At 41.1% G+C, this 27750-nt stretch overlaps 1 protein-coding gene across 1 annotated transcript in view; it reads left to right on the top strand.

The window, feature by feature from the left end:
• The first annotated feature begins 670 nt into the window (after positions 1-670).
• jam3b (junctional adhesion molecule 3b) overlaps positions 671-27750 on the top strand; it is a 47433-nt gene continuing 20353 nt past the window's right edge. The window contains exons 1-2 of the mRNA XM_058627876.1: positions 671-721; positions 13747-13942. Coding sequence (XP_058483859.1) covers positions 671-721; positions 13747-13942 — 247 coding nt within the window. The remainder of the gene's footprint in view (positions 722-13746; positions 13943-27750) is intronic.

The raw sequence follows: 27750 nt of genomic DNA, 5'->3' as shown, positions 1-27750 counted from the left end.
CTGCATTTAGCTCTCGTCGTAGCACCATCACCCCCAAGGCAAAACCTTGATCCTTGGGAGGAGGGGAAGGGGGGGGGGAGCAAGTTAGGGCTAAAATTAGACCTGGAAACCAAGTGTGAAGTGGGAGCCCTTAACAACAACAACAACCATGCACATATTGTGAAACCTTTTAAATGTTATTTTCATGCTGGATGGAAACCATCTGCCGCACTCCAAATATGTATTACAACACAGACATAGTTGGAAATTGTTCTAATTTATCAGTAAGGATCCTAGATAATCATCAATGAATATTTATAGCGCCATTAAAGATTCACTATAACACACATTTGTGTGGGATTTGAGCAAACAAATAGAAACCCTTGCTTTCATTATATGGTTGAGGTGTTCCCACGTGTGTTTACCTGTCAAATAAATAGAAGTTGGTGAGAAATGTGCAGCCTGGGTGTCCACGGCACCCAGGCTGCACTGGGAGATAAGGGGCAAGATCAATAAATTGCAGAATTGGGGCAATTTATAAGACTGTAATAGAAGAGAACTGTGGCTCGGTTCAGTGCACACACACACACACACACACACACACACACACAAACACACACACATAAAGTAGAGCAAGGCAAAATAAAGGCAAGAGAGTATAGGCCGCTGTTGTCTGAAAAAAGGGTGCCAGATGGCACTGTGGGAGGTGGTCAGTGAGGATGAAGCGGGTGAAGCCCACTCGGTAAGCTTACGTGAGATCATCCATGCACAAACACACACACACACACACACACACACACACATTTACCCTCTCACACAAGGCAAGTCATTACCACAGAGGAAGAACAAGGAGCGTGTCAAAGTCAGGCACAGCTGCCTTCTCAGGAAACGCCTGCTGCTAAATCTAAGGACTTTTTGGGTTTTTTTTAGGATCTTCATATTTAAGACGTGTAAAACTGATCAAATATTAAAAGAAAACTGACTGACACACCTAATCACCCATGTAGAACGCCGTCTACTTCAGAAAAAGCGCATGGAAAAAGGCGTCACCATGGTAACCTGTACGGGGGTGAATTTGACATGTAAAAGAGGAGCTTATGTGGACACATTTGAAAGTGATGAATTCTCCATTCCTGAGAGTACCACGAGTGTCCACTCGACTCGTGCACTGTGTGTTTCACAAGTGCTGCCGCCAAACAGAGCAGGGGAAGTGGAGGCAGCTTAAATCGGAACTCAAGTCCGCGTTGGAGTCTTTTCAGGGTACAGGCAAAAACAGACACACTGAAGGAAATGAAAAACACAGAGGACACATGGACACAATGCCCGAAGAGACAAACTGGCACTGACAATGACGAGTCATGAGAAAACAAGAGACAGGTGAAGACCACCAGGGACAGTAGTGGGGGGGGGGGAGGCAGGAGGTAAAACAAGACAAGAACGATGGACAAGGAATAAAAACTACAAAGTAAAACAGGAAGTTTGACAGACAAGGAAATACACAACAACAAAACAGAAAGAAAAAAAGGGAAAAGACAATATGTTATTCCAAACTGAAGATATTAAAGAACAATTGTGCAGATGAAAACTATAGTTCCACGTTCAACTGACAGCACTAAATAAAATAGATTTTGCAGCTCACTAGTTTACGACTTAACTCATAGTTTGGTCCAGAATACCACTAGTCGGTCAAAATGTTTACTCGTTAAGATTCTGGTGACATTTCAGTTAAAAGTGCCCATAGTTGATGAAAATAAGTGACTAGAAAGAAAGGTTGTTAGAAATAGTGCGACCAAAACGTCCGACTAGCACTGACCAATAACAAACAAGTGACGCCTGATATCAAGGATATGGAATAGAAGCTCAGACTGCTTCCCACAGTGTTTCCATTATTCCAAAAGTCATTCCACTGCTGCTGTGAACTGAGAGATGTTCAGTTTAAAAGCCATTCAGACTCTTGTGTCGGACAGAATTATGTTGGCCTTTTGGGTGTTTTTTATCGCTGAAGGGCTCCACATTTAATCTCAGAGAAAATGAGAGTCAGATATGGGCCGTCCCTCTTGTGCTCCTTCAGCGTCTCACCCCTCACAACTGACGAGCCTTCAGCGTTCAAGGAGAGGCTGTAGATTTAAAAGGTGGCCCTATTATTCTTGCTCTTCATCGGCGTCTTTTAGGCTCCTAAATCTTAAGACAAATGACAAGACTTTTAAAGACGTGGGAAATGTAACTTATCTTATCCAGACGGAGAATATGCACTTGTTTGTCAAAGGAGAGAATGAAACGTCGAAAGCTCGCCTCACTACTCCCACAGCATTTTTATAAATAAGACTGGAAACCATTTTCATTTTCTTTCAGCTATAAATGAATCCCTTCTGTACCTACGTGTCAGAGCAACACAAGCTAAACAAGTGTGGCGGTTATGACTGACAAGCTGAAGAGGGGAACGGAATTATCGCTTCTAATTAACAGCTCTCTCGTTTCATTACAAAAGCCGTTCCTCAGACACTTTCCAATTTGGGTCATTTGCCAGTACTTTCTCTTCGAAAATTAATGACATTAATGAGCCATCGTCTGTTTGATGTGAAAAAAATAATAAATTACCTTAAATAAAGTGAGTCAAGCTTCTTTTTTTTTTTTTCCATGACCGGGTTATGTAACATGTTCATTCAGGATCATGACGCACGGAGCCCACGATGGATCTCAGACCTGGATGTGCAAGGTCACTGATCCTGACACTTGAAAGTTTCAAGCACAGAAGCTTAATTTATTTTTATATGTATATATATATATATATATATATATATATATATATATATGTATATACAGCAACATTGAAGTTGAAGCCACTGTAGCACGATAGATCTCATGAATTAAACATCTCTCTTATTAACTGTAGTGAACCACAGGAATTGGCTTCCCGCAGTCAGCTCTGATCCGCTCTGTACCCTCTCTCTCTCTCTTTTTATGCGTGTACATGACTTTTTGACCACACATCAGAGAGAAAGTTCCTCTCCCAGCAGGAATACATGAAAAAGAGTCCTAATGTGCCCTCTAAAGGAGGGTTGGGGGGGGAGTTCAGAGTGTATCTCCACCAGGAGCGCAGTGCAGGCAAAAAATTGCAGGCCAGATGCATCTCAATTCCAATTAGGTAATGGGAGCTGACAGCGAGCATGAATGAGCCACATGTGGACCGAGAGCCACGGGCGAGAGCTGGGTGGGTCTTTATGAGCTGCACATTTCATACTGTAGGGTCCTTGACCCCGCGGCCTCTGGGAAATTATGGGAGGTGGTTAGTTCACAATCAAAAAATGTGATGAATGGAGTCAGGAGGAGTGAGAGATGTGTTACTGATCGGGGGGGGGAGGAGGAGGAGGAGGAGGAGGAGGTGGAAGGGAGGACGTAGCTGGGAAGTAGCATAGCCAAAGAATGATGCTGATATAAATGAGAGTTTGCAACAAACACGAGAGGAATGATGTGAAAGGAAACGGGGCTGCGTTCACACGACGGCATTATCTATTGAAAACAGTTTCAAGTGAAAATGATCTGCAGATGAAGTGGCAGTCAAGTCAAGTCTTAATACATTAATAATTACTTAATTAATTTCTCCATTTAGGGGTCGATCATCTGCCCCCACCTTTCCCTGTCCCTTTTGTCCGTTTTTTTTAATATATATATATATATATATATATATATATATATATATATATATATATATATATATATTACACCCTGTGGAATCAACCACTGGTGGCGATTCACTATATTTTGACTTCCAGGTTGGCTTCCTCTGGCAAACCCCCAAGACTACATCCACTGTTTATATACATCTATAGTCCGTACCTGAGCATTTCAGCTCTGTGTAATCTGTGTAATCTGTGTCCATACTAACACGCCTAAATCATGTACAGTTGCAAGAAAAAGTCTGTGAACCCTTAGGAATGACCTGGATTTCTGCATAAATTGGTCTTCATCTAAGTCACAACAATAGACAATAGTCAAATTATATGTTTTCAAGTTTTTATTGAACACACGATGAAAACATTCATAGTGCAGGGTGGAACAAGTTAATTTAATAACTGGTTGGCCCTCCTTTGGCAGCAATAACCTCAATCAAACGTTTCCTGTAGTTGCAGATCAGACCTGCACAATGAATTTTGGACCATTCCTCTTTTAAAAAAAACAGTTTCAGTGCAGCAATTCCTGGGATGTCTGGTGTGAATCGTTCTCTTGAGGCCACTCAAAAAAGAATATTTTTCTTCTGTGCTCTGATTGTGAGGTATTAGTTTAATAAGACTGTGTTTGTCTATTGTTTATTTTGACTTAGATGAAGATCACATCACATTTCAGTACCAATTTATGCAGAAATCCAGGTAAATCCAAAGGGTTTACATTCTAACTGTATGTAGAGACCATTCAGGTTATCTCCTTGGTAGTTGTTGTTTGCTTACTTTCAAAAAGTACAATGAGATACAAAGGTGAAAAATAAGTTATATAAATTTTAGGCCAGCAACAACTTAAAACTGAAACCGACAGTGAGCTTTAACAGAGTCAAACTGAAACATTTCCATTTTTGGGGCCCTAAAACACAGGGGTCGTGTGGATGGCAGCCTTATTCTGAGCAGAATATGTGTTTTCAAAGCAAAGTATGGATGTAGTCTGAATCTCAGAGCAAGGATGGAATGTATTTCCATTTTTGTGAAAGAGGCAACAGTGAGGATTCCTGTCCCTCGTGGTTCCAGGTTGGTCACTTTTGTGTGAAGATGCAGCAGTCGCAGGATTCATCCATTCAGGGCACAGGTACTGTTCTGTTCCCTCAGAGTCAGTGTTGTGTTGTGTCATAATAAGAGGACGGGACAGAAGGAGGACAGAGGAGAACAGGAGATGAAAAAGAAGACACAATATGACCGACTGGGGAGTGTTGCGACGCAAACTGCCGTTAAATCCCAAAAGAAGAAGTACGTGCAGAAACACCATGAATGCTCATGTTTTCATTGTTTCTTTGTCTTTCGTCTAATCATTTCTCCACAGAAACCACATCCACAGAGAATTACGTAATTAAAGCGAGAAATGGGGAGGATGAATAGAAACACAAGTATTACATTAAATACTATAACCAAAATAGGCTGTGTGTGTGTGTGTGGATAGAATTCCTGTCATAGTTCAACTCGTGAAGGTTTCACAATAACACCAGCTGTAGCCCATAATACACATGCACACACACTTCCATATGCTCAATATTGTGTGTCATGATAAAATGAGCAGTCATCCTGAACAACCAGACTCTCTCTCTCTGTCTCTCACGTTGGGAAAAAGGGGCTTGATTGTTGATATTCAGTCTGCTTGTAACCACTTTGTCAGCGTCATACTCTGATGCTGCATCTCCTCCTTTGCTGCTGACTTTTGCCTCATTTCCCAGAGAGCTGTCTGTCTGTGTCCAGGCTTTTATTTTGACACACTGTTCGTAAACCGCCGCCACAACTCACACTTTGTTTAGCAGCGTTAGGACAATAGTTCCACTGTACAATATCTGACAGTACATTCACAATGAGTTACATTTGCATTAGCAATCAGTTCATCACTTTTTCACTGCTGTTTACTGTCACTTCACAGTAGAGGCCACACAATATACAGTATTATGTTATTTAGCTGTATATCCCCTGTATACGTGCTGTATTTAACTGTAATAAAACAACAACACACACTTAAAAATCACTTTACAGGAGTGCCCCGTATTATCCTCATCGCAGTTAAAGCCTTGTGAAATCCTGGAAATAATTTACAGTGTATTGGGTAGCAGTTACGGGATTCATTAAAAGGTAATTTATTGATCTCTCAGGACCGAGATGTGATATGACACTCCTACGCTGCGGTTAAGCTTTGTGTGTTGCAGACTGCGCAGTCACTTATTTCAGTATGACATTGGTTAGAAAATGACAGTATATGATTTTTCTCTCTCTCTCTTTACCAGTTCGGAATAAACTGTCAAGGACAGCATGCCCAGAAAAACATAGAGATGAAGAGTACAGGTAGAAAGTGAAGTGCATTGCTCAGCGTCTCTTTCTTTTCTTATTTCTTTTTTTTTCGAGAACAAGCGACTGCTGTTGTTCTAAGTGCTGGAAGTAAATCTGAGAATGCAATAAGTCTCCAGCCGCTTCTATTATTCAGAAGACACCGGGAACACAGAGGAAACAAAAGAGGAAATGTAGTGTCTGCGTACAACAATGCATGAGAGTGAGTGAGTGGGTTCTTCTTCCTCTTCTTCTTCCTCCACACTCATCAACACTGGGGAACCTGATGCGTGTTGTGCATAATTCAGTCGTGTATGTGTGTCTGCACTCTGGGAGACATTGAACGTCATTGTTATGTGGAAACAACTGAAGTGTAAAGAGTACATGTACATGTGACGTTACATGCTGACTTCACTCAACTCAAAAGATAACCCCGATTCTCTTTTCTGATATGGTCGCGTATGATTCCTAACTTTCCGTGTATAATCTCAGCTGACCTTGGACAAGAGACAGGAAATAGTTTCAGTTGTTTTGTACATTGGGTGGTTCATATTAGTAATGGCTTTACTTTGAATTGTATTTCCTTGAGTATACAGTTTACTTCCTGTTTTACTTTGCCTTCCTGGCTGTGTTTACTTTAACTTCCTGCCCCAGTGCTTTTCCCTGATTACACACACCTGTGCCCAACTCTTCTCAGCTGTGTCTCGTTATCTCCGATTGCTCCAGTAGCCCACTCCTGTAGTGTGACTGTTGGAATCACAATAATGCCTTTTTTGGCAGAAAACCACGCTGTCGGAGAAATGCGAGACGAGGTGGATCACCGCTAGGCTATCGTGTTTATTTAACATGTTTTTAATGCAATGTCTAATTGTTCTCCAGAGTAGCATGAGGGAAAGTTTATCAGAGAAGTGTTGGCAGCTGTTTCCATAATGAAGGACACTGGGGGCATTGTAAGGGTCAGATTTATTCAGAATGTCCATTTTCTTTTCTTTTTTTTGCGATAAGCTGCTCGACCTTCATGGATTTCCTCGATCTCTTGGGCGTTTTGCTCCCCAGCACTGTGAGTTGTTATATACGTACATACCTGACACACATCACTGTGTTACTCTTGTCCATGGGAGCATGTTAGCATGCTTAAATTGTTGCTTCCACCAGGTCAGAGCGAGGCTGGATAAAGTTATCACCATAGGCTGAGAACAAAACAAGGGCAGCATGCAGAAAGTTCAAGGACAGCAGCTGCCACACAGTGCAGTCATTTGCCTGCTGTCTAGACCAGCAGAGGTTCTCAAACTTTTTATAGCAAGTACCACCTGAGACATACACACATATAGAGTAGAACAGTATTTCTGACTTGTCTCCAAGTACTACCAGAGGAAGCTCACGTACCACTGGTGGTACACATACCACAGTTTGGGAACCATATGGGTCAAGACATACTAGGAAGTGAGTAGCACAAGAGCACATCCAATTAACCAAAACAACTCAGCAGTGCCCCAGTCGCCAACTAACTAGGCTACTGCATAGAATTCATTGTTAAGTGTTGATTGTGTTAAGTTAACAAGGTGTATTGGCAAACATTGAATATACTACCATTAATAATTCAGTTTAAGAATAAATATTTTTAATGTACTTTGAGCAAGGGCCTTGTTTTTAGAGCAGCCTGAACAGAAAACCCATGCATGTGATGCTTTGAAGCAGAAGCTTACTTAATAAACAGAAGGGGGTAAAAAAGCTCCACCCACATAAATCTAATCCATAAACCAAAGAATGGCAGAAAGTTAACCCAGATTGTTTCGATCCTTTCTAACAGAGTTCATTTATTGCACTCACTTCCCACACCGAAGTGTTTACATCTTTACCACACGAAGCAGCGAGATCAGCAATTTAAAAAGACACATTTTCTCCCTAGCTATTGGTGCATGAAAGTGAGCGATTTACAAACTAATATTTGAGGTATTATAGATTTAGGCATGAGTAGATTTTATTCCGTGACCCTGATCTAAAACCTGTTTTACCTTGTGTTCCCGCAGGCAGCTGTATTGTGTGTGTGTGTGTCAGTACCTCGTTATACACACTTCAAGACAGTGACCTGTCACTTTAAGGTTTTATTCCGTCTTAAAATGTAAGATGTCAAAGTTCTCTCTGAAGATGTGAATATGTGTGCACTGAAGCATGTTCAGGTTGGAGTGTATGGCAGGCATGTGTGACATGAGATATGGCACATTGCTGCAGAATGCAATACACCACAGTTTTTGACAGAGATGTGATGTGAGGAGAGGGGAGAGAAACAGAGCAGTGCTAAAAAAACAACAACAAAAAAACCCAAGATATAATCAACATTGGCATGAAGAATTACTGTTTAATTTCACCAGACGGTAAAGCAATGAATACCAAAACAACAAAAATGCTGCCATGCCTTGTTCATAGGATTCATTTGGTATGATAGCTATAAAAGGCTCAGCTGGAATTTCAAGTCCTTTTTGGGATGCCATCACATGTTACCATGGATACATGAATGGCAGAAGTAGGTAGTGCTGTCGTACTTTTAGTACTTTTTGAAGGTCTTGATTACATTTTCAGTCACTTTTTTCACTCAATTATTACTGTGATGATTCAAATGCAACCAACAACATACTTTTAGTTAGAAAAAGGGTCATGGAGATGACACAACAAGGAGATGCTTGTCTGGGAGAGATGCCACAATTGTCTTAATAAAGTTTGCTTTCCTAAACCACTGATATCTGCTGAGCAAATTTACTGTATGCTTTCAGTGTGGTGAGCAGGCTCAGCCCTATAGACATGGGCTCTGTACTTTAGAGAGAGTCTGGCCAATATTATAGTAAACAAATCTTGGCTTTGACTTGTCTCTCTCACAGTCTCAATTCAGTATTGGTTCCTAAACGTCTATAGAACACTAGACATAGGAACCACAAATGGCTGCCTAAAAATCACAGCCGGAAGTCTAATTGTTGACACGTACAGTATGTGTTCCATTGTGTCCGTACAATACTAATGCTGTGGTTTTTGCTGTGAGTCACTTAATCGCAAATTTAAAAACCACTCCTCCAACTGTTACAGAAACCTTGGAAAAGAAACGGGAATCATGACAGGCGCTGCAGCTGTGCACACTTAGCATAATTACATAAATATTAATGAGCAAAAACACAATTAGAGTCTCATGCAGTCAAAAGTCATGATACGCACAGTCAAGTGGTTGTATCAGCAGGAGCAGGAAGTGAGCTGAAATAGTTTTAAGCTACAGAAAGTATAATTAGGCTCGTATTGAATCTGCCCTGACATCCTTCATAACCATTTTTAAAAAAAAAAAACAGTGCTCGGTTTTACATCATCTCCCCACAGTCTGTGGGAGCACAGTATATGAAAGCCCTTTGGTCCAGTTCTCTTTGTCTTAACAAGATAACAGGGGGAAAAGCACACTTTCATGATCAGTTATTAAACATTTATCTCGCATGTACAGTGTATATATGTGTATATATGTGTATATATATATATATATATATATATACATATACATATATATATATATATACATATATATTATTATTTTTTAACCATGCATGTTTCCAGTAAGTAAACACCAAATGTAGTGAGGCAGAGCTATAACCTTTACATAGAAGTGTTCCTCTGCTAGTTTCGGTTTAACACGTTCGGTGTTAGTCATAAAAGCCTCAGTTCACAGTGAGAATGGATGTAGTGTGTGTATCCGGTCGTTTTCACACCCAATAGTCCGCTAGACTCTGCACGAGCGGGGCCTCGGTTCAATTGGAGGTTGCAACATTCAGCCCGTCCGAGTTTGCTTTCACACTTCAGTGAAACAAACCAAACCTTTTGAATAATGTATTCCCCTCCTCGCCTGAGGTGGCGCTGCACCAAGGATTACTGAAGGAGAAGACAAACAATGAACAAGAGAACTCTCATCTATTGGTTAATGCAGGGCAATTTATGTTTACGCAAAAAACATGGAGCTGCGTCACATCCTATCGTTTTATGTGAACATACGACACGTATACGTTGCAACAATGGGCTCAGCCATTTCTCCTGGCTATGTTTTGGTTGCGTTTACCCACAAGGCCCTGCGTGGACCAGAGGTGGACCAGAGTCGGACTTTCCGAGCAAATGAACTAGGGTTCGATTAAGAAGGTCTGGTACCAGGGTCCCACTGCCCTGCATGTGTCCCTGCTCCAACTGTATATATTTGTTTCATTTTCATAATTCCTAATTTTGTATTTAAAGATCCATTGTGTAACATTCAGGAAGGTTTATTGGCAGAAGTTGACTAAAATACCCATATGTATGTTTATATAAGCGTATGATCTTCTTATTGTTTGGTTTCCTGGGTTAAGACTTTCATATAAGTACACTGTGGGTAAATGCCTTGCTTTACACATCTTTTGCAACGTTTAGAATCGTAAGCTCAGCGCACTAACAAGGACAAATGACATCCAGGTACTCACTGGTCATTTGGACCCTTGAGAGCTAGCGACCTGACCAGGGTGAACCCTGCCTCTCGCCCTGTGTCTCCTGGCTCGTGTTTGGCATGAATGGATTATGGATAAATTGATGGATTTACATTCCAATTGATTATCTTTAATCATCATGTCATGTTTCCCTCACCCTTGTTTTTATTTCACTCATGAAAAGAAGGTGGCCTGATTTAATTTATTTTGAAAAAAGAAATTGGAAAAGTTTCTAATGTGGGTATTAATAAGCATTATCTTTAAATGATCCCTTTTAGGCAACAATGTGATTTAAATGGTACACACTGCTCGAAGTCAGCCGGCAAGACTCACGAGCTGCTGGTACAATCATATCTCAGGATGCAGTATATGTGACATTCACCCATTCTTGTGAGAGTTTAATGTTTGATTTTAGTGTCCAGAGTTATTATTTTTATTTTTAAACAAGAACTATATCCATCAGGCAGATGACCTGCTGTGGTGACCCCTAAAGGGAGAAGCTGAAAGAGGAACATCTCAGCTAATATGTACATGATTGAATGATTTAAGCATACAACTGATAGACATACACGCCTCATACGGATAAAGGGAAGTACTTGCACTTATTTTTTCCCACTTCAGGCACCGACCACACCTGATCCACGCTAGAATCTCGTCCGCAAATGAATTACAGATCTGCATATGTTATATAACACAATTCATATGCATGCCGGCATAATTGGATACACTTCTATATTTAGATGAGCCATTGTAATGCGAGTACAAATTTGAGTACTGCAAATCATGTCAGATTGGAGTCTTTGATAATGATGTACTGATGCAGTTTGGATACACACTGTGTGATCATGTCAATCGATCGTGGACTTCTGTGTTTGTGCCGCACGCAGATGCAGGTGTCACTGGCGTGGAGCTCTTTGAGAATAGCTGACTAGTAGACATGGTTTCAGTAGCATTTATATTCCTGGCTATATCTGCTGTCAATGCAGAGTTATAACAAGGCTCAGAGGGAGAAAACTTGCTTGATGTTGCCTATGAATGTGAGAGTGAGGGCCAGTTGAGCAAAACCAAATCTGCTATGACAGCGAGGTGGGACTCAGGACTGTGGCTGTTCGATCATGTGCATGAGGTAAGAGAGCTCCGGGTTGACGTGGCTGCAACGCCTGTCACCCAGCATACAACATATGGGGCAGGCCTTGACAGAGATGTGATTTACAGCCAGTCCAAAATAGGAAGTGGATATTTCGTTGAAAGACAGCACAACACTGTTAGTCTCAGTGCTGACAAGGTACCAAGTACCAAGCTCTAAGAATCCCAACATAAGCTACAGTTGTAGCCCCCTTATTTTTGTATATCTTGGAAAAGAATGCTTTATTATTTTATACGTATATTACATGTATTTTTCATTGGTTTCTAATTTAATATTTTTTTGAAAAATCAATTTATTGTTTTGAGTTTATCTTTTGGAAAATAAGTATGATTTTAGTTTTTAACCCTTAGAGCCCAGAATTTAGGCTCGCTTTTAAAGTGTATATACAGAGGCTATAAGAGTGTCACCTGTACAACAAAGTACTCAAAAAAATATATATATATGTATATTTTATGTGTAATATAAGACATTCTATTTTGTGATTTCTGCACAATTATTGCTACTCCCAGTTGTATGAAACAAAAGTGATTTAAAATTAACCATAACTCTGACTCAACAACACATAAGCCAGAAAAAAAAAAGCCTGATGATGCGACCTGCAATTCATCAAGGGTGTGCCTGCGGCATAAATCCGAGACGCGTCAGCATTAAGGGTTAAAGGTCAAGTGTGCAAGAATTGGTGACATCTAATGGTTGGATGTCAGATTGTAACAAACAGAGGGTTCCTCCATTCACAGTGGTCTTTGCACACCAGAAAGAATGTCATTGTTCTTTCTTTGTGTAGTCATTTTCCACTTCATTACATAAAATCCACACTGGTTTATGTTTACATTTAAGCTGCGGTGGAAGAGGAGCAAATTGTGCATGTACACTTAATGGGGAGCGTGTGTGGTCAACAATCTTCTGTGCCTGGAATGGGAACTTCAGACAAGGTAGAACATTTTAAATCTACATTTCTATTGCAGATTCTACATTTTACTCAAACTGTGTAATATTTACTTTGCTCATTTAACACATATTTTTAAAATGTTTTTAAAATCAGTGAAAGTCTGATTCCTGCATGTGGGACCAGTGTAGGATAGGTCGGCTAGGTGCATAGGTTGCCACTGTTTGTAGTGCTCTGCCCTTTCTCTTCTCCTCTCTTCATCTCCACTCGGGTTAACGGTGTGTTAAATGTTTCTTAAAAACCTAAAATTGACTAATCTTTACATAAAAACCAGGTTGAAATGTCACTGCCACTCTTCGTGAACCTGCTTGCTGCTGTGGGAACATCCTACCACGCTGAAAGGCAAATGTTGCTTTGACGTGTCTGAGCTGTCGGAGCGGGAATCCTCCTCCTTGATCTGCAACACAACACTAAGTAAATAAAAATGCAAATGTAGAATGGCTCCATATGAATCCTGTTCCACTCAGGAGTAGACTCAAAGCTTCACCATATAACTAGGAGGATAAAAAGATCACATTAACTTGTTTTTTTTATGTATAATCAAACAAATAATCGAATATTCATGCTCATCCACATTAAAACTGGAACTTTAAATGTGAATATGTTGTAGTTACTTTGCACATTCATAAAAATGACTCTTTTCATACTAAAGGTTGGTTTGAGGCTGATTTTCTGTCTAGGCCCTAAATAATAAATATATAAAACATTGCAAAGGTAACGCAAAACTGTTTGCGAGGTAATATTGCAAGGGAACACAAAAAGAAAATATATCACTATGTCCCTTTAGGGACTCCATAGGTTGCAGACCCCTGGTATTGTGAGTATCTTTGGTGTGTTGACAAAAACAAAACATTTCAGACCGACGTAAGTTTTTCGGAACAGCAAATTCACCATTGTGTCGATAAAACAACCGCCATATTATCCAAGAAAGTAATCTACACATTAATTAATAATAAAATAATCACAATCCGTGCTATGAGTGGCCACATTAGTGTTCAGTAATCTTTTACTTTGTTGTTGACCTCTCTTCAAACACATGCATGACTGTAGCTCTCTATCTGAGCTCCCAGCTGCTGCATATACACCTACAGTATAAAGCCACAGCAGTAAAAGCCTCCCACAAAGTGTCAACTATAAATTCTTGCCTGTGTGAGTGATGCTTCCGGTAGCTATGGAAACCAAGTATAATAGATAACCCCTCCCCTCTCTCCCTCTCCCCCTTTCTCCCTCTCCCATTCTGTGCCTGCGTCTCTCTGCCTCTCTCCATCGCCACCACAGCTCTGTGAGCTACTTTGCGCACGGCCAGTCACACACACCGAGCATTGCATCGACTCCAAGATGGCGAAAGCACGTCTGACTTGCCTCCTGGCTCTCCTCACAACTCACTGTAAGTAACACAAAAATCTTTTTTTTAAGTGTCTGCCGCTTCAGTCCTTCAGTCCTTGCCTTCAACACAAATTCGGCGTGTGTGGTTCGACGTTTAACACGGGAAAAAAAAGGAGAGGAAAGATAAAGACGCCGTGGCTCAGAAGTAACATTACGTGGTACAGAAGTACCGTTAAACTCCACACAGACGGACGGAGAGTGAGTCGACACGGAGTCAACTAGAGTTTTTAATTCTCTCCTCGAAATGACAAATATAGTCGCCATTTTAAGCACAACTAGCTGTCAAAATGTCTGGTAACGAAAAGAAGCCGTGGTTTTACAGTCACGTCACTCCACTGTGGGTTTTTTTAATACAAATATAATTGTGTTGAGTGTAAAATGAACTGTCACATGTTCGTTTAGTAGGACCACTTCAGTCCCAATTAGCGGCGCATTTATTTCCTCTCTTTGGGGAAAAGTTTCAACCTCCCTGAAGTTTTAACTTCACGGCTGTGAAGTGAAAACAAGGGGAAGGGTTGGTCTCGCCTGCCCGCGCTGTTTTTAACTTATTTACCGGTGGTTTGGAGCTGCGGTGGTGGAGGGGGATGTTGGACGTAGTGATGCGAGATAACGGTTTTTCTTTCCGCCGTGGAATAAAGCAGGCTGTCCGCGGGAGGAGCCACAGCCACAGCCAGTGTCCTCCTCCTCCTCCACCACCTCCTCCTCCTCCTCCCGCGGCTGCTGGACCCTTCCAAAACGCTTGGAGCTGAACTGGTAAACAGAAACAGCCGTCGGAAAATCAATTCGTTTCACTGTCCCCTTTCCTACTAACCAGGGAGTAGAGGACTCGGTATCTTTAAGTTTTATCAGTCTCACAGTCACACTCCTGCAAGAGCCAAGCCCTTCTTTCATTAGCTGTTTGCACACAAATTAAACGGTTTTTAAATATTTCATATAAGTTTTTACACTCCAGGGATGTGGAAAAGTTTTGAATTAGTGCAATGGAAGCAGATTCAGCTGAAAGAAAAGGATGGAATCAATTATAAAAGCAGATTTTTATTTTTGGAAATGTGGTTTAACATTTGCGATACATTTATATATGTGTTTTTTTTGGAAATGTTAATTTCTTCTGATGTGTTTTCATTTTTAAATCCGATCGTTTAATTCCACTGTGTTTGCAGCAAAATGCCACTTGTTGCTAGGCAATGCCGCAATTTAATCATCTATTTATTTTATGTCTAGTCAAGATTGGTTTTACTCAGCTTTGCTTTTTAGCTGCTCTTAAACTTGTGTCACAGCTTATTTCAGAACCACACAGGCTATTTACATCCTAGATAATAGAGATAAAACACAAATCACGGTTCAAAACATTCCTGACACATTCCTGATGGTCTGATGCCCTACTTTAATTTTCTTTATTTGTCCTTTTTATGTCCGTGCATGAATCCGTGTGCTCTGTTATAATGTCACCGTGTTAGTTTGGCATGAAATTGGCTGCTTGTTTTTTTCTCTCTCACACACATACCCATGGGTGTAGATGAAGGAAGGTGTGAGAGGATAGAGATGCAGATCAAAGGGAAGTGCAGACACAGACGCCGCTGTGATCTCTCACGTGTGTGAATTGGCTTACTCTCTTCACTTTAATCAGGAATAGCTGTATAGAGCTTGTTTCACATCTGTTGCTGTGCTCTCAAAAACTGTTCTCTGCTCCCACCTCCGAGACATACCCTTATTTTCCCCCCAGTGATACAGTTCAGAGTCAGTCCTCTTAATGATGTTCCCCCTGAGAAATTCTGTGGCAGGGCATGGCAGTAGCACAATTGACATTTCAGGGGGGGCAGTGAACTGTTGAAGATTTAAGAATTTCTTTTGTCTTGCCTGGACGGGGCTTAGCCATGTGGTCGACTAAAGCTCCCAGCCTGCACTGCCTCTGTGTGTAGAAACAGGACAAATCTGGCTTGACGGAAGCTGGCCCACAAGCCGTGTTGTGAATTACTAATTTGTGCTGATAAACACTTATCACTAATGGGTACTGACTGTAATTAGAATGTTTCTTGTATTTTGGAGTAGCTCTGCTCCAAATCTACTTTTTGTTGTTGAGTTCTTCTTGTCGTGTAGGTCAGACTCAATTTGTGATTCTTCGGGGCGGCTTTTATTTTAATATCCACACAGCTCCAGCCGCACCAAGTAAAGGCCAAACCCAGCACGACTGAATATGGCTGCATATCTCAGTCATCTGTCAGTGAAGCGAAAGAGGAGAGCCTTTGTTATTTTAAGTAGACATGCTTACATCAGACTTTCCAATCTGATCTAATGGAATGCATCGACATTTTCCATTGTTGGCTGCACCTGAGCCTTTTCACTTAAACTATTCCAGAGAAAGTGGTGGAGACTTTCAGAGGACATCTGTCAGACGCCTCATGCTAAGAGCACGGCGAAGACATGGGGGGGAGCATGGAAGACGCTTAAAGTGGATTAGTACTGAGCAAATGTAAATGTAAAATCAAAAAAAAAAACATTTCACACCCCAGTGCTGCTTACTTTTATTTATGTAGAGCAAATTTAATCCATAATTAAAATGGGCTAGCAACAATTAATCAGTTGTAACCAACTAATAAATCAGTCACCAACCATTTAAATAAATAAATCCAGTTGTTTTAGTTTCATATCTTTAATTGGTGGACAAAACAATATATTTGAGGACATTGTCATTTTTCACACAAATCTAAATTGTCAGATTAATTGATTCTTAAAATAATTGTTACTTGCAGCCCCGTGCAAAAATATAATTTTAAAAAACGTAAAACTGTAAGAGTAAACTCGGATCATGCAAATGGTTCAGAATACATTTTTCACACTTTTTTTCAAGTGTTAAATTCTCCTTCTACACAATTGGCATTTTTATGACTTCACATTATCTTTGTTGTCACTCATGGCTGTCAGCTTAATCCAATTGGAGCCTATACTTTATCTGAATGGATAAGATAAGAGAGAAATCTGTCCACTGGTTTGTTGTTCAGCCTCCCCCTGTGTTTCTTTGCTGATAAGTAATTGCATCACTCACAGAGCTTTGACTGGGCTGCTCATCGGGATGACGTGACCCAGCACACTCTTCAAGCATTTTTCCTATCGTCAAGCCTCGCGTTTGAGCATTTCTCATAGTTTGGCATGTGTGGAATAGCCATTTGGAGTAGCAGGAGTCACCGTGCCCCAAGATAACTGCCGATCGTGGCTCCCCCCCCCCCCTTCCGAGGTGCACACTGTCAGATGTTTCCCTGCCCACCCAAAGATTGTGAGCAAATGTTTGAAGCACTCTCTGAATGGCATGCGCGGGCCCCTGTGGACAAGTCATACACGGTCTGACATTCTACTGCTCAGAAGAAAATGGCAGAGGAAGACATAGACAAACCGAAAGAAGTGCCATGCTGTGGCAGCATTTGACGTTTCAAGTCAGAAAATCGATCTCAGCAGACACTCGTATAAGAGGTGCCAGGTGTCTCGGGGAAATTTTGGCTGCTTTACACTCATTATTGCTTCACAAAAAAATGTTTTAATCATTTAGAAGATGGCAGCAGTTAGCCATGTGGATATCTGTGCAACAACAGCCCATGGGATAAAGTCACAGTGGCACATGGCCCTCACTGTGGAATGAGCCAAAACAGCTGAGCGGGAGTGGGCGGTGGTGTTTTGAGCAGTGTCGCAGGCGTAACCAGAAATATCTTCCACGTCCCTCCCAAACCTGAGTGTGCATGTTAGCAAATGCAGCATTCCAAATAGAAAACACATGGAGGGAGAGTCTGTCTCTGTCGTATGTGCGCTGGTTAACAATCATAACCACCTGTTTTCCTCTGAGATAAAAGGGAGCCCTGTTGATGAGCCGGCTGAGGTCAGCGCTGAAAGGGCGAGTTGTGAAGAAAGCTCAGCAGTGTTGCGAGGTGAAGGCATTCGGAAAACAAGCAGGGTGTGACGCTTCATCTCCAGAGACCGAAATCCATTTTAACTTTAGACAGAGAGAGGAAATGCGGCACCCACCTTTTGTCGTAGTTCGCTCACAGGAGCACGCAGCAGATGCTGAGGTTTAAAGGCAAATGCTAATATGCTCACGTTCCAGAAATGGCAATGGCATGTGCATGCTTCAAATGTCAATAAGACTACCGTTTGAAAAAAAACATAAACTGAGACCAGCCTCCAGGCAGTGCATACTGACCAAAAACTCCATCTGAATTGCCTCCGTGTAGAAGAGGAATGTTTTTGTCTAAGGTTTTGTCAATAAATTACAACCAGGGGTACGACGAGGAGAGGGATTCATGAGAAAAAGTAGTTTACTCTCATCCTGTTTAGGTTAATGAGCTTTCTCAAATGTCGGCTCTTCACAATTCTAGACTAAACGTGCCGTTTGTTTTTATCAGACATTATCATTCACTGTTTAGCCCATTTTAGATCAACAGGATAATCCCCAAGATGCCTCTGTACTGGCTGCCTGAGCTGCGGGCAGCACAAAAGTGGCTTCCTGTTTGATGATATCTGTGGTCACATGGTCCCCGGAGGGACGAAGCATCACAGCGACTTTTGTGCTCTGGTGTCCGCTGGATACTGACGGAGAACATCAATAGGTCAAAAGCGAGCGGCATTGATCAAACATTGGGATGCTGTCAGCTTAGTGAAATAATTAGTGGCTTCATTAATGATATGGCCGACATAACATGTGGCTGTGCTGCTGCTCTGGGTCAGAAAGGAAAGAGCCTGAGGCTGTGCTGAGAATCATAACCAGATAATGGCTGTGGATTCATCTTTTGTTTATTAGGCTGTAACAAAAGGGCAATCATTGCCCAGAAATAGCTACAGTGCAGAGTCATCCGAGACCCTCAGGTGTTTGTTCACATTTCTGTCCAAACCATCGGTCCCAGCATTAAAAACATCATCACGATTGTGCATTAGCATTCCCAGAAACATGTATATATTATTTTAAATAACATTTCAGTTCAGATGATAACACGTCATGTCGGGTTTTAGGGAATAATAATAATGGTAGGAACCAGAGCCAGGTAAGCACTACCATCAAACTAAATTATTAAAATGAACTCTAATTGTGGTGTGTGTCTGGCTAAAAGTTTTTCTGCCTCATTGTCTATGGGACGGGGACAGCAGGCTTTTAAGTTTCCTCGTGGTTCACATAGTTTCAGTCATAAAAAGGGAAAAATAAAGTAGACCATAAATTTTCATGAAGTAAAAAAACAATGTTGAAGAACATTTTTGGCAAGAGAAAAAAACATGACTGCATAATCTTGTTCATGTTCAAAAATGAATTGAAAAACCAGTGTCTCTCTGAGCTCCCTGTCTCTGTTTTTTCAGGCACAGTTGTCCTTCAATCTTACTTAGTTTTATTAGAGCTAATTGTCTAATTGTGAGGGGGGTTTCCACACCTCCACCACTGCAGTAACATGTGCTGATACACCTCTGTGACAAGAGGCCATGCTGATGGCTTGGGGGTAAAAACACTAAATGTCAGAAGGACGATTAGATGTGAATTAGTGGCATCTCCTGGGACGCAGCATAGAGGTAATGGATGGGACTCGGTCAGTGACATGGACCTTAATGTACTCGACTTAAAAACGAAAAGAATTACAAGCCGGCAAGCCTGGCATTTTCAACCTCAGCAGACACTGCATGTACTGTATATCTCAGGAATGATAACTAATTTCTGTAACATATTATCTAATTAAGAGGAAAAAGACCCTAGAGGTTAGAAGCACAATGCTTGTCTCCATTTTTGACTCCGTAGCTCCACATTTAGCTGATCAAGCTGCAGAGAGTGGGTTTCAGGGTGCTCAGAGTTAGACATGACACAGAGATTTTTGAGTTGTTCGTGATGAGTTCATGAGTTGTTAGCGATGATTAACTCCTGAATGTGTGTGTGTACATGTACGCGTACGTGTGTGCGGGCATGTGTAAAATGTTTCACATATTGATTGGCTATTTTTTGCCTAACCAGTTCAGTGTCACATTCAGTATTGAGGTACATGTGGGTGAAATCGCAGCATCAGATTATCTGCCGTCATTCTTCGCGCCATCTCAAGTTCATCTTAAAATAATTTGGGAGACTGCTGACCGTGAGAAAAAATCACAAATTAGATCGTGGTTCAAATTTGCTTAAGGATATTTGCAACCGCCATAGCTCGCTCTGGAATTTGAGCCTAATGGAAATCAGATGTCACTTTAGATTTTTGATCAACAGACATTACGCTTAACAGCATAGGAAGCCTTTCCTTTTGACCCAATGTATATTGACTTAACCCTTTAACACCGAGGGTATCGCTGACCACAAGTGCTCTTTGCATTACTGTAATTAAGCGATGGTTTGTGCTATAAGAAAAATTCCAATGGTTTCTGAAAGCTGAGAAGTTGTACGTCAATGTCTCTTTAACACGCAAAATCTGTTCATGTACAACTTCATGTTTTTCTAAATTAACCTTTTTGTTTTTCTTCTTTTTAAATTGTTAAGATAGTATTTCAGCATGCAGTAAATTGTACATAACTGCCAGATAATAAAGGTTATTCTGGAAAAATGGGCAAAGCACTTACTGACAGGACTTCTTTGGTCCTTTTTTATGGTTAAATTAAGCAAAAAAGTCCAGACGGACATTTTGAGGCTTAGGTGTTAAAGTGTTCATTAATGGCTGTAATGATTCTGAAGCCAAGACTTAACATTTGATTTTGGTCAAAGCATGATCACATAAATAAATAATAACATGAATATAAACATAATACAAAAATGTTATTGACTATTTTTTGGGGGAACATAAACTTCCCAGAGTCTCAGCCGGAAACCTGGCAATGGCTGAAAGCCGTATACGGCACATAATCACTAATAGGACACATTGTACATGTTTAATATTCTACATGTTAATTAGTGACTTTCAAAGGTGCTGGTGGACACACTTTGTTGATTTGTGATTTCCTGTCTGATGCTAAGCTAAGCTGCTTAGTGTAGCTTCCTATTTACAAACACAGAGGGTGTTAAACGATCTAATCGAATCCTCCACCCGCAACTGAGCACATTTGCCACCTAAAAATGTAAATACTTCAAATAAGCAGACATATCGACAGACATTGGATTTATGGAAAGTTAAGGAAAGTTGTGTTCTATCATGTTATTATTTCTATGATGAGTGACTGAGGTTTTTGATAGCCCACCAGTACCATCAGAATCAGTGTACATCAGCTGACAGGACAGATAGAGTTGGCAGATTGTGACCAAACTGTCTGGCCATATGGTGTAAAGGCTATCTCTTACAGCGTGGGCTACTAAGTGGTAAATATGTTGGGATCAGGTCATCAAATGACATTGGTTAGGATGATATTGATCTCATAGTTCATGAGTTCATGAAAGATGAAAACAAAACAAGATCATCATAAAGACCAGGAGCTGAATGCTCCTCTGTGTCCTTACTGCTTGTGTGAAGAACTACCCATATTTTTTTTTGGGTGGAACAGTAATAAATATTTGATTTAATGGAATTTATTGATTATTTTAAGATAAATTCCATTGGGTCTAGGTTTGCCCGTGGGTTTTTAGTCTTTGCATGAATCAGGCTCAGCCTGCTCACCTCAACATGCACAGCTAGTAGCCAAATATGCGCGAGGGCATACTCTGAGTAAGTGAGTGCCTCAGATATTTGTCAGGATGCCACACATAGGTGACGAGTTTGTAATATTGTGGTTGGCCCCTGTCTGAGCTGCAGCAGAGTGGGGCTTTACATGTGGGTCTGCCTGGTTTCTGCGTCGTACAAAGCAACAAGACGAGACGGCAGTTTCAGTGGATTTCAGGATAACTCTGGGGTCTGTAAGCCATTCACCATCACTATATCAGGTCGCTCAAAATGGCCATGCGCCAGCCTCAAAGCTGATCTCAGACGAACGGTAAAAGCATTGCCTGTCACATAACTTCAGCTCCAGATCTTAATGGAAACTTAAGTAAAGGAAAGACATCAAAAGTTACACTCAGTGAAGGAGGAGCCTATAGTCTTATTTTAGATGTATTTTCAAATAATGTTTTATTTATATGAAATGAGGTAAATGATGGAAAACAAGAAAATGGGAGGAAATTTAGTCAAAACAGGATGACCAAGTAAATAATCCACACCCCCTCTGTGTTCAGGGATTTCCTGAATTTTTTGCAATTAGGATTGTAATTAAACTAAATTGTCAGTGTCTCAACATTAAGCCTCATATCATTTAAGAGTAATTCCCGAAATGACCACGTTATCTTTTCTACCATTTCCTTTTACGAGACTGCTCCACTTTTAAGATCAGATTGACATATTTATACAAAGGCCATTATCAGAGCTTATGCCGTAAACTTAAAAGGACCTGGAATCTTAAGCGTGAGGATTTCTTATAGGGCCACAATTACCACATGGCATTATTAAAAAAGGGATTTTCCAACACAAATTATGATCCTCGTCATGTGGAAAGATAAGACAACATGTCATGAACATAGTCTGAATTATTTTAACGGTATTCAAAGAACAAAAAAATAATTAAAAAGCAAATTTTGTTTCTTTGATTTCTCTCAAAAATGTCAGAAAGCAGTTCAACTTGACCATTCATTTACACAACTTACTGCATTATGGTGCAAAGGTTTTGTAAAAAATCTGTGGCGTTCCACTTAAGTAACATGGACTAGCAGTTGTTGAAGCTCTATAACAACTGTTGGAAATGTCTGAGCCTTTTTAAACGGGCATTTGTTAGACAAAGCTGCACCCTCAGGTGTTTCAATCCGCTTCTCATCTCACTCGATCCTAAAAACAAAGCCACATCTCTGCTCTGGGTTATTCTTTTGAATTGAGGAAAAGAGAGTCCTAAAATATTCAGCATACAAAAGCAAACAGTCACCAAATAATTTATTGAGAAAATAAGAAACAGCCGCTCAAAACACGAGAACAAAAGCCATTTAGTCGGTTAGAGGGAACCTAAAAGGCCTCAGAATGTCTGTATGTTTTTTTCTCAGAGGCGAACGATCAGAAAAACATATAACAGACCACCAACCCGTGCACCCACTGTACTCCACCCTAAAGTTGAACCCGCAGCTCCCTCATAGCTATTGAATTCTGGCCCAATCTGGTTTGAGCTCGAACAATGATCTTATGGTTTCATGAGCTTTCCGCCACACTTTTCCGAGGCATTCTGTATATTCGTGCTGATGAGTGTATCTGAACAGCCTCCGTCCAGCCTGCACTTAATGTAATGAACCCCCCCTCCCACTGCTTACCACCACCCTTTAGTTCTTCCCTTTCCTTGCCAAGAATCACTGAAGCAAAACTGAGCGACTATAGCTACAGTATTATCACAGATCATCAGCACTCAAGATCATCAGCATCACATCTGTGGGCGGCTTCCTTTGGGGCAATTCTTAGTGTGTGTTCAGTGAGAAGCACACTTCTCTGATAAACTGCTGTAGTGTGCTGGTATCCAATGTGAAGGTCTCAGTCTGATCTGAGTGTAACAGTGAATATGAATGTGGACATGGCTGTTCTTGTTTTGCTCTATTTTACTGGTTTTCTTCTCAGGCTGAGTGGGCAGTTTCTCATTCGGGGGTAGCCATTGTTTAACACAAGCAAGTGGAACAATTCTGGATTTCAGTTCTACATTGGCTATTTCACTACATCGCCAAATATTTAGTTAAAGGTGGTATTTTATACCATAATTCCATAATCTTTCATCAAAATGTAAATCAGTGATCTGAGAGAGTCTAGACAACTAGACCTCTGCACCTCTTCTACGCTCTTTTTGCAGCCTTGTAGAAAACTGGCCCATGGCAGGAGACCAATCATAGAACAGTTTAGATAGGGAGGGCATTGCTATTGGTTGTTCTACTCGGCAGTTATGTGTACATGGCAGAAAGTGCCTGTGCTGTAGAACACTGGTCCGAAAATGTTAGTATTTCAACACTCAGTAATCTACAGCAGCAGGTTTTGATTTTTCTATTTACATGTAAACTCCATGAAAAAAGTTTTAAAAACTGGTTACATAACGGTAGGGAACAAAATTGTTGTTTATTTAATTACCAACTTTGTCTTGATTGTTCCTAAGAAGAAATTGTCTGTGTGATATTAAACACATCGATGCCACAGCACAGTTACTGGATGTCTGATGCAAACAGACACAGTAGGTGATTGAGTTCGCCAGCTGTCTGCTATTCTTACTATAAAGGCACTTTGGAACTTAGCCATTGTTTCCTGTACGAGCAGGTTGTGCAGTGACACCTTTACTTCCTGCGTGTGTGTGTGTGTGCTCATGGCAGTATGGGTCACCTAAGAGAATGGGTGGCATGAAATGATCGACAATGCAGCCGCCTGATGCCTCTGTCTGGTATTTCCCACGGAAACCCATCAAGGATTCCTCCCTGAGCAGGTGATGGAAGTGTGGCTTCAGCAGTGGGGGGGTGGTGTGCAGCAGGAGCCTCAGATGATTTCCCTCCTCAGCTGTTGTTCGAGTAACATTCCCTGGCCCCAGCTCAGCCGGTCTGTGCAAACTATTTGAGTCTAGAGTATGCCTTTATGCACATTTGTTGTCTGAGGGGGCTGCTTGTTGGCAAATTCTTGTTTGGAAACCTTACACTATGATGTCTCAATATTTATTTGTGTTTTTGTTTTTGTTTTTGGCAAGTGAGGCTTATGATTTACAGTCTTGATTTTTTCCCAGTTATGCGTCAGACAGAATGGAATTTGGATGTCTGTTTTGAGTATATGGCTTGTGAGAGAGTGCAGGCGTCCTCACCCTTTTTAATTAGGATAAATCCATTTCAGAGATTGGAATAAACAAGTATCAGACCAAAAAACCTGTGTGAAGCCATGTTGTATTTGTTAATTTCAAATATAATGTGCCATTTCAGCCCTCTCAAATTCAACATTCTCTGTGATTTCAATGCCTGAGAAAGCAGAATTTTGCTTTTTTGTCTCTATCAAGTTTGTATATTAACCTCAACGTGTTTTCCAGTGTGTCTCCTGCACAAATACAGAGGAGACAGTTGTGTTTCTGTGGGAAAATGATCATGCCCGTATACCATTACTTTCACTGGGAAAAGGCTGGGGTTAAAAACAGAGAGGTTGACCCCTGAAGTCAACTCAAACCATGGCTGCCTGTCAGAGCTGATTTCACCTGTGACCATTCATCCCCACACAGTCAAACATTTTTGGTGACCTCACATTCTGTACTCCTCTTCATGTACTTCACGTTAGTGCTTACTAAGGAACAATGAAACAGTCAGCATTGCTTCCCACAGCATTATACAACATGCAGGCCAGTTGCCATTGCTCGTGATGGCGGGCCTTTTTAAAGAAAATCTTTGTCGGAGGGTAAACCCTTTCAGCATTATTGTGTTTGACCCTCGACATTTTGTTTGACCATGCTGATTGACACACTCTCACACTCCGGCATGTTGTTCTGTCTTGCAGTGAAGATATAACGTGTGATCAACAGTCTGATAAACTTCTGTGAAACTCCCCTTTGTAGTATTTCCTGAAATAGCGGCTGGAATTAGTTAATGTGGATTGATGGCTTTATTCAGAAGGCTGTCAGCATGTAGTGTTTGAGGAGTGTTTTGTGCTTTTGAGGGAAAAAAACATTGAGTGTTGTGAAATCCTGAACTTATTCTCTACACCAAGAACCAGATAGTCTAACTACCATGCTTTTCCAATATTCATATCACAAGTTGGTTTCTGCTCCATAGTGGAAATAAATGGCAATTAGCCGTCAAGGCTGTAGGACATTATTCTTTTAAAAGTAGACTTTAGAGATACTGGGATTTGTCCAGGGTCTGCTGTTTGAGAGCTGATAGCATCTTGATGACTGAGCTGAACACTGCCGGGAAGCCCTATTATGAAGACTTTATAATCTTCCTGCTCACACATTAGGCTCCCGAGTGCCACAAATGTGAGACATGAGTTTATTTGGCATTGTAATGTGCTGGTACATGTGTCTGTTGGCCTTTTGTACTGAGTTGCCGAGTTTTGTTTCATTACATGGAGCCTAGAGTAGAGGGATGTTAAAACAACACTGAACTCCTGGCAATGCTGTCACTGTGTGAAGGGTGAGGTACGCACCTCATGGAAAAAGTTAAAAATAAAAGTCAACAGAGTTGTGCATAAAGATGGCGTGTCCCTACAGGCTGTATGACAAAAAACACCCTTTCACCCTTTTCAGTTCAGCTCTTTTCAGCCCTCATCCTTGGAGCACACAGGAAGTGAGGCAGATTAAACCTTTTGGACCTGCTAAGTCAACATGCCTTTGCTTTGGCGTTGTGGCATTGTTCAGTTGTCCGTTGAGCCAGAGTTCATCGTGGTCAGCTACACTCATCGTCCACGCACTTAACAATGAATGCTCATCTCTGCAGGCTGTGCCACAGTGTCAGTGTTGGTCAAATGGAGCATTATTAGGTAAAGGAAGTGCTGGCTGGTCAAAAAAACAACCCATGGTCATATCAGAGCATCCAGATTGGCCTGATTCCTGAAAATGTGTTTCCATGTATTTATAGGAATTATGGGTTAAACCTTTGTGACATGGAAAAATTAATATTGTGTGTGTTTTCATTGGATGGGGGAGGTTTTGGTGTGTGTCTGATAGAAGGGACAAGCAGCACAGTGTTATTCAGGGATTTACCGCCATGTATTATGATCTGACCAGTTCACTGGTGACTCACAGTGAGAGAAGGTTAGTGCACAGTAGCAATAGTCCCTCACATAATCCCACAATAGTGATCGGTTTAAAATTGTCTCACTATCATGAACTTATACTGCCCATAAGCCAGTGTTATGGCTGTACAAACGTTTATTTTCATCACGTTTCAAAAAGGCCTGCATGGAAATTGCATTCCTAATTAGGATTAAGGAAGGGGTCAGGCAGCCTGGACCAGAATGTGAAGCATTTGCAGTGAGTGCCACTGATGCCATCTGTGCAGTGTGTGGTGAGGAGCTAATTCTGGCACTGACTGTGGTGCGATTTAACACAGATTCGTGTGGTAGCAGATTCAATTCAAGCCTGGGATTTGGTTCTCAATAAAGCCCAAAAAAAATTATTTCAGTGATCTGATTTAGCCCCCCGCCCCTAATTGTTTAGATCTCCTTTAAGCTGATGTTGTAGCACTCCCCAATTCATTTGGACATCAAACATGTGTGGCATGTCAGGTTGTTCACATAACAAAGATGCTGCGCCAGGGGAGGCCTGCTCACCCTCTTGGCCTTATACTTCGATCTGTTTTGACAAGGCGTTCCCAGCGTCTCCTTCAACAGGCTGACCTGGGTTAGAAAAAATGAGAAGGCAATTATTTCATCAGGAAGTGGCAGCAAATGTTTCCTTGGGAGGAGCTGCTGCTCACACTTTTACCTTGGAGGGATCCCAATTAGCAGACTGTGGGGGCTCTGGCTGTCGCTGACAGCCATTATAAATAGTGTGTGGACATTTGAATGCTAACCTCTTCTCACTCGAGTAAAAGAACAGCTCATGACCCCTGAGTATTAACTGCTATTACCCACATCACTGCTGTACAGCTCTGATATTAGCTGTGGCCTTAAGACTAAAACAGAAGCATGTCTTGTGTCACTAATTGTAGGTTTATTATCTTGCATTGAGTACTTATTTTAATTTTTTTTGTATTGTTTCTTTTTAAATTTATGTTGTATGTGGCTACAAGAATTGTGAGTGCAAAGGGAGGGGTAGAGTGTTTCAGTAGAGCGTGCAATACTGGGCCCAAATATAACTCTGTGCTGTATCATGATTTCCATTCGAATTTCATGTCTGGAGTTTTGGTCGACGTATTCAAGTTTACACTTC

The sequence above is a fragment of the Solea solea genome, chromosome 4 (genome assembly GCF_958295425.1).
Source record: "Solea solea chromosome 4, fSolSol10.1, whole genome shotgun sequence".
NCBI lineage: Eukaryota > Metazoa > Chordata > Actinopteri > Pleuronectiformes > Soleidae > Solea > Solea solea.
Note: the sequence above shows the minus strand (reverse complement) of the source record. Positions and strands in the feature narration are given on the sequence as shown.